The following is a 7,596-nucleotide window of genomic DNA, read 5'->3' on the forward strand; positions in this document are numbered from 1 at the left end:
CTGGGCCTTTCAAGGACATTCAGAGACTTCTCCCAAAGTCAGTCCTGTGTTGTCTTGGCTGTGTGCTTAGGGTCGTTGTCCTGTTGGAAGGTGAACCTTCGCCCACCAGTCTGAGGACCTGAGCACTCTGGAGCAGGTTTTCATCAAGGATCTCTCTGTACCTTGCTCTGTTTATCTTTGCCTTGATCCTGACTAGTCTCCCAGTCCCTGCTGCTGAAAAACATCCCCACAACATGATGCTGCTACCACCATGCTTCACCGTAGGGATGGTGCCAGGTTTCCTCCAGACGTGATGCTTGGCATTCAGGGAATAGTTCAATCTTGGTTTTATCAAACCAGAGAAATTCGTTTTATATGTTCTGAGAGTCTTCAGGTGCCTTTTGGCAAACTCCAAGTGGGCCTTTACTGGAGGAGTGGCTTCAATCTGGCCACTCTACCATAAATGCCTGATTGGTGGGATGCTGCCGAGATGGTTGTCCTTCTGGAAGGTTCTCCCATCTCCACAGAGGAACTCTAGAGCTCTGTCAGAGTGACCATTGGCTTCTTGGTCACCTCTCTGACCAAGGAACCTTCTCCCCCGATTGCTCAGTTTGGCCGGACGGCCAACTCTAGGAAGAGTCTTGGTGCTTCCAAACTTCTTACATTTAAGAATGATGGAGGCCACTGTGTTCTTGGGGAACTTCAATGCTGCAGAATTTATTTTGTAACCTTCCTCAGGGCTGTGCCTCGACACAATCCTGTCTCAGCTCTACGGACATTTAATTTAACCTCATGGCTTGGTTTTTGCTCTGACATGCACTGTCAACTGTGGGACCTTATATCGACAGGTGTGTGCCTTTCCAAATCATGTCCAATCAACTGAATTTACCACAGGTGGACTCCAATCAAATTGTAGAAACATCTCAAGGATGATCAATGGAAACAGGATGCACTTGAGCTCAATTTTGAATATCATGGCAAAGGGATTGAAAACTTACGCAAATATGGGATTTCTGTTTTTTGCTAAGATTTCTAAAAAAATGTTTTCACTTTGTCAATATGGGGTATTGTTTGTAGATTTGCTGAGTTTTTAAACATTTCAAATCTATTTTAGAATATGGCTGTAACGTAAATAATGTGGAAAATGTCAATGGGTCTGAATACAGTATATACATGTAAGTGGATAAAACAGTATGTAAACATTATTCAAGTGATAAGTGTTCAATGACTTTGAATATAGGGCAGCAATCTCTAAGTTGCAGGGTAGAGTACCGGGTGGTGGTCGGCTAGTGACAGTGACAAATAAGCTTCAGGGCAGAGTACCGGACAGAGGCCGGCTGTTTTAAGTCTGATGGCCTGGAGATGGAAGCTGTTTATTGGTCTCTCAGTCTCAGCTTTGATGCACCTGACCTAAGACCTCACACTCCATCAGAAATCAACAGAAAACCCAGATCACTGAATGAGTCTGACCGTTGGAAGGCAACTGAGTTCCGTACATTTCTCGTATGCACCGTTTAAAAGGGAATATTCCATGGGTGATGTATGAAAACTTAATGTTGCTTGCAGTTGCTTCCATCTTCCTAAGTGTGTCCTTGTGTGCAGACCACGCAGACTATGATAGAAACCTCCTGGTTTTGTTTGTGGACCACTGCAGCTGCCTGTATAGGAAGGAAAACATAACATAACATGCATTGCCTAACCCATTTCAGCCATTTCAGCATGAGCATTTGGCGTTCTTGACAATATCTCTTTCTTCCCTTTCAATAATTTTATTGGCCAGTTAAAAAGAATAATAAGAAAACCAAACAATTCTTTAGAGCAGGTTATACGGAGGCTGTCAGAAAGAGCGGCCAAGAGATACACAAATCAAATCACATTTTATTTGTCACATACACATGGTTAGCAGATGATTATTTCGCACTCCCTAAAATTCCATGAACCCCCTTCAAATTACAGTAAAGGTATGCTTGTCCGGAGAGGCTTTTCGAAAAGTAAGTGAATTGTGTCTTCTAGATATCATTGATACAAACTACTACAGTAAATCAAATCAAATTTGATTTGTCACATACACATGGTTAGCAGATGTTAATGCGAGTGTAGCGAAATGCTTGTGCTTCTAATTCCGACAATGCAGTAATAACCAACGAGTAATCCAACCTAACAATTCCACAACTACTACCTTATACACACAAGTGTAAAGGGATAAAGAATATGTACATAAAGATATATGAATGAGTGATGGTACAGAGCGGCATAGGCAAGATGCAGTAGAAGGTATCGAGTACAGTATATACATATGAGATGAGTAACGTAGGGTATGTAAACATTATATTAAGTGGCATTGTTTAAAGTGGCTAGTGATACATTTTTTACATCAATTTCCATCAGTAAGTTGGCAGCAGCCACTCAATGTTAGTGGTGGCTGTTTAACAGTTTGATCGTCTTGAGATAGAAGCTGTTTTTCAATCTCTCGGTCCCTGCTTTGATGCACCTGTACTGACCTCACCTTCTGGATGATAGCGGGGTGAACAGGCAGTGGCTCGGGTGGTTGTTGTCCTTGATGATTTTTATGGCCTTCCTGTGACATCGGGTGGTGTAGGTGTCCTGGAGGGCAGGTAGTTTGCCCCCGGTGATGCATTGTGCAGACCTCACTACCTTCTGGAGAGCGAGCGGAGCAGTTTCCGTACCAGGCGGTGATACAGCCTGACAGGATGCTCTCGATTGTGCATCTGTAGAAGTTTGTGAGTGCTTTTGGTGACAAGACAAATTTCTTCAGCCTCCTGAGGTTGAAGAGGTGCTGCTGCGCCTTCTTCACAATGCTGTCTGTGTGGGTGGACCAATTCAGTTTGTCCGTGATGTGTACGCCGAGGAACTTAAAACTTAAAACCCACTGTCAGATGCAAAGAAAACACCATAAAGGCAGCATGACAATGGCCCAGTCCCAAATGGTCTAACAGTGAAATAGCAGTATAAAAAATGCAGTTCACTCACTTCTCTGTACAGATGTCCACTGGGAATAACTGTCCAGTTGAGGAACAAGGAAGTTGTCCTAGTGCAAAACCTGCTGGTGGAGGAACATGGAGACACTTTGATTGTGTACAAAACATTTAGGAACAAGACAAACCTTTTCGCATATCCCCTCTACTTCCGTGCAAAGAGGGATTTGCTGGGATGCCATTACTCCATTTGTAGAATGCAAAGCGCCAATACCATTTTGTTCTGTTTTCCCATTAGCTCTTTTCAAGGTAAATTGTCAGTAAAAGACATTACAGAAAATGTATTATTTACTTGAAGAGATTTTCTTCAACTCCAACAATTAGATGTTACTATTGTTAAAATGTTTGAGTAAACAAATCTAATTGAGTGCCCTTATTAGCTTTTTTGTTCACAGCACCATGTTTGCGGAGGTTAATTTCCCGAACGAAGATGCAAAAACCTGGTGCTCAAGGACAAATGTGATTGGCATCCATACAAGAGCCAAGAGAGGTTAAAACCTCTTGCGACGAGCAATCCAGTATCCGGGAGCGTAATCATAGCCTCAAATGCATTAGCATAACGCAGCGGACATACCCCTAGAAACTTTTCCTATTCATGAAAATCGCAAATGAAATGAAATAAATATATTCAAACACAAGCTTAGCCTTTTGTTAACAACACTGTCATCTCAGATTTTCAAAATATGCGTTACACAAATGCTTGTCTAGCGTTGGCTGTACGTTTATCATGGCATAATGCTATGCTAGCTCTGCTGGCAGCAGGCAACATTTTCACGAAAATAAGAAAAGCAACCAAATTAAATAATTTACCTTTGAAGAACTTCGGATGCTTTCACTCAGGAGACTCCCAGTTAGATAGCAAATGTTCCTTTTTTCCAAAAATATTATTTTTGTAGGCGAAATAGCTCCCGTTTCTTCATCATGCTTGGCTAAGAAATCGACCGTAAAAATGCTAAAACTATAACGCCAAACTTTTTTCAAAATGTACTCCATAATATCGACAGAAACACAGCAAACGTTGTTTAGGATCCATCCTCAAGGTGTTTTTAACATATGTATTCGATAATATATCCGTCGAGACAATTGGTTTCTCATAAGAAGCGATTGGAAAAATGGCTACCTCAGTATTTTACGCAAGATTTTCTGCGGGAGACACCATGTGACCACATGCTATATATGGTCCCAACCATTCTTCAATGGAAATGCCTAAAAAGACGTCACATTGCTGTAGACACCTTGGGGAATACGTGGAAAACGTAAGCTCATTCGTAGCTCATTCACAGCCATATAAGGAGTCATTGGCATGAGGCGGTTTAAAAAAATGCGGCACTTCCTGGTTGGATTTTTATCTGGGTTTCGCCTGTAACATCAGTTCTGTGGCACTCACAGACAATATCTTTGCAGTTTTGGAAACGTCAGAGTGTTTTCTTTCCAAAGCTGTTAATTATATGCATAGTCGAGCATCTTTTTGTGACAAAATATCTTGTTTAAAACGGGAATGTTTTTCATCCCAAAATTTTAATAGCTCCCCCTAATGCATAACTGGTTTTTAGGAAGGCAGTGATGTTGCACAAACGGCCGGACATTTTTATTTATTTATTTTTTATTTCACCTTTATTTAACCAGGTAGGCAAGTTGAGAACAAGTTCTCATTTACAATTGCGACCTGGCCAAGATAAAGCAAAGCAGTTCGACACATACAACGACACAGAGTTACACATGGAGTAAAACAAACATACAGTCAATAATACAGTATAAACAAGTCTATATATGATGTGAGCAAATGAGGTGAGATAAGGGAGGTAAAGGCAAAAAGGCCATGGTGGCAAAGTAAATACAATATAGCAAGTAAAACACTGGAATGGTAGATTTGCAATGGGAGAATGTGCAAAGTAGAAATAAAAATAATGGGGTGCAAAGGAGCAAAATAAATAAATAAATAAAATACAGTAGGGAAAGAGGTAGTTGTTTGGGCTAAATTATAGGTGGGCTATGTACAGGTGCAGTAATCTGTGAGCTGCTCTGACAGTTGGTGCTTAAAGCTAGTGAGGGAGATAAGTGTTTCCAGTTTCAGAGATTTTTGTAGTTCGTTCCAGTCATTGGCAGCAGATAACTGGAAGGAGAGGCGGCCAAAGAAAGAATTGGTTTTGGGGGTGACTAGAGAGATATACCTGCTGGAGCGTGTGCTACAGGTGGGAGATGCAATGGTGACCAGCGAGCTGAGATAAGGGGGGACTTTACCTAGCAGGGTCTTGTAGATGACATGGAGCCAGTGGGTTTGGCGACGAGTATGAAGCGAGGGCCAGCCAACGAGAGCGTACAAGTCGCAATGGTGGGTAGTATATGGGGCTTTGGTGACAAAACGGATTGCACTGTGATAGACTGCATCCAATTTGTTGAGTAGGGTATTGGAGGCTATTTTGTAAATGACATCGCCAAAGTCGAGGATTGGTAGGATGGTCAGTTTTACAAGGGTATGTTTGGCAGCATGAGTGAAGGATGCTTTGTTGCGAAATAGGAAGCCAATTCTAGATTTAACTTTGGATTGGAGATGTTTGATATGGGTCTGGAAGGAGAGTTTACAGTCTAACCAGACACCTAAGTATTTGTAGTTGTCCACGTATTCTAAGTCAGAGCCGTCCAGAGTAGTAATGTTGGACAGGCGGGTAGGTACAGGTAGCGATCGGTTGAAGAGCATGCATTTAGTTTTACTTGTATTTAAGAGCAATTGGAGGCCACGGAAGGAGAGTTGTATGGCATTGAAGCTTGCCTGGAGGGTTGTTAACACAGTGTCCAAAGAAGGGCCAGAAGTATACAGAATGGTGTCGTCTGCGTAGAGGTGGATCAGAGACTCACTCAACATTAATACATGGGAGGTTAACTAGCAATGCAAACGGCTTGCTGAGATAATATTACTGCACAGATCATACATGTAATGTTAGCTAGCGAGTCAGCCATCTAACATCAGCTAGTTAGCTAACAGTACGCTTTAACTTGGGGTCTTTTATTTAGACATGTAGCCAGCTAGCTAAACAATGAACCATAAACCCAATCCATAGAGTACCAGCAATACAAACCGATTGTCACAGCAAGCTAAAGTCAATCAAATAGGTTCAATGTTAGCTAGTTAGCTAGCTAACATTAGGCTATAACTAACAATGCAAATAGCTTTCTGAGATAATATTACTACACAGGTCATACACTTAACGCTAATGTTAGCTAGAGAGCCAGCCACCTAACATCAGCTAGCTAGCTAACAGTAAGCTTTAACTTGCAATAAAAACAACTTTCTGACTAAATTAGAAATGTATAATATTTTAAACTGTAGCTAGACTCTTACCCACATACATGGATGAACACTTCATGGCAGACTGCAACCCCATTCATTAAATAAAACATCCTGTGTTGTTCCCGTTTTGTTTGTACAGCGTCATATGAATAGATCTGTCTACTAACCAACAACATGCTGACGTGCTCAACACAAAACACAACTATGAATATCCCTTCAGTAGGTTTATGCCTTTTGCATTTTCAGTTTTACACAGTATCCCATCAGTGTTACACAATAAATTGTGGGTAGTTGATGAACCAGTTGCGGACCAGAGCAGCCCGGTGGAAACTCACGTTGTCCCAGATGACAACATACCTGGGCTGCTCTGGTCCACCCTTCTGCTTGGCTGGAATGCCATTTAGTGTGTCCAGGAATGTGATGAGAAGGGCGGTGTTGTAGGGACCAAGGTTGGCATGGTGATGGAGGACTCCTTGCTGGCTAACGGCTGCACACATGGTGATATTCCCTCCACGCTGTCCAGGGACATTCACAATGGCATGGTGGCCATTAATGTTCCGTGCCCGTCCCATTCTTTTGGCTAGGTTGAAGCCAGCCTCATCAATGTAAATATAAACATGCTGAATTGCAGTGGCATCCAGGTCCAAGACTCTCTGAAACAGATAACAAGATGTGACATAGACCTAGAGCAGTCAATATGGTGAGGCACAGTACACTGGATTACAGTACTGTAATGTGTTTATACAGTGCTGATATGATAGTAAATTCACAGTATAGTACTTACTTGCACATATTCATAGCGATGTTCTTTAACCCTCTCTGAGTTTCGCTCAAATGGCACCCTGTAGACCTGTTTCATCCAGTACAGTAATACACTGTCCAATGTAGACAAGCCCACCTGGTGACCGTTATTGAATATTGTGTTGTCTGCAATTATGTGGTTCTGGATTTCTCGTAGTCTAATGGTTTTGTTTGCCGCCACCATGTTCACAATAGCGGTCTCCTGTTCTGGTCTGAACAGCCGGTGTCTTCCACCATGGCCTGGCCGTCTCTCAGTTCTGCAGAAGATCCACAAATATGATATGATTGGTTACAGTAAGCTAAAATAATGAATTTTCTTTCAATATGAAATTACATTACTGTAACATTGGCCAACAATCACTGAGTAATATAGGCCTACTGATATGTCGGACTGCAGTATACTACAGTATACATACATAAAGAGCATAGTGTAGATGGTAGGTAACTTACCAGTTCTCATTTCTGAATGTACGGATGATAGATGCAACCATGTAGTGGCTAAGGTTTGCCTGAACTCTCTGCCCAGCCTCC

General features: G+C 41.9%; 1 protein-coding gene across 1 annotated transcript; it reads right to left on the bottom strand.

The window, feature by feature from the left end:
• Positions 1-4,559: 4,559 nt before the first annotated feature.
• On the bottom strand, positions 4,560-7,376 carry LOC149979574 (uncharacterized). The gene is made up of 2 exons (XM_090189968.1): positions 7,049-7,376; positions 4,560-6,917 (listed from the first exon to the last, which is right to left on the bottom strand). Exons 1-2 carry the CDS (start codon positions 7,247-7,249, stop codon positions 6,534-6,536), a joined length of 585 nt encoding a protein of 194 aa, XP_090046094.1. The 5' UTR covers positions 7,250-7,376; the 3' UTR covers positions 4,560-6,533.
• Between the last annotated feature and the right edge of the window lie 220 nt (positions 7,377-7,596).

The sequence above is a fragment of the Oncorhynchus mykiss genome, chromosome 11 (genome assembly GCF_057628025.1).
Source record: "Oncorhynchus mykiss isolate SJ-2025 chromosome 11, ASM5762802v1, whole genome shotgun sequence".
Taxonomy (NCBI): domain Eukaryota; kingdom Metazoa; phylum Chordata; class Actinopteri; order Salmoniformes; family Salmonidae; genus Oncorhynchus; species Oncorhynchus mykiss.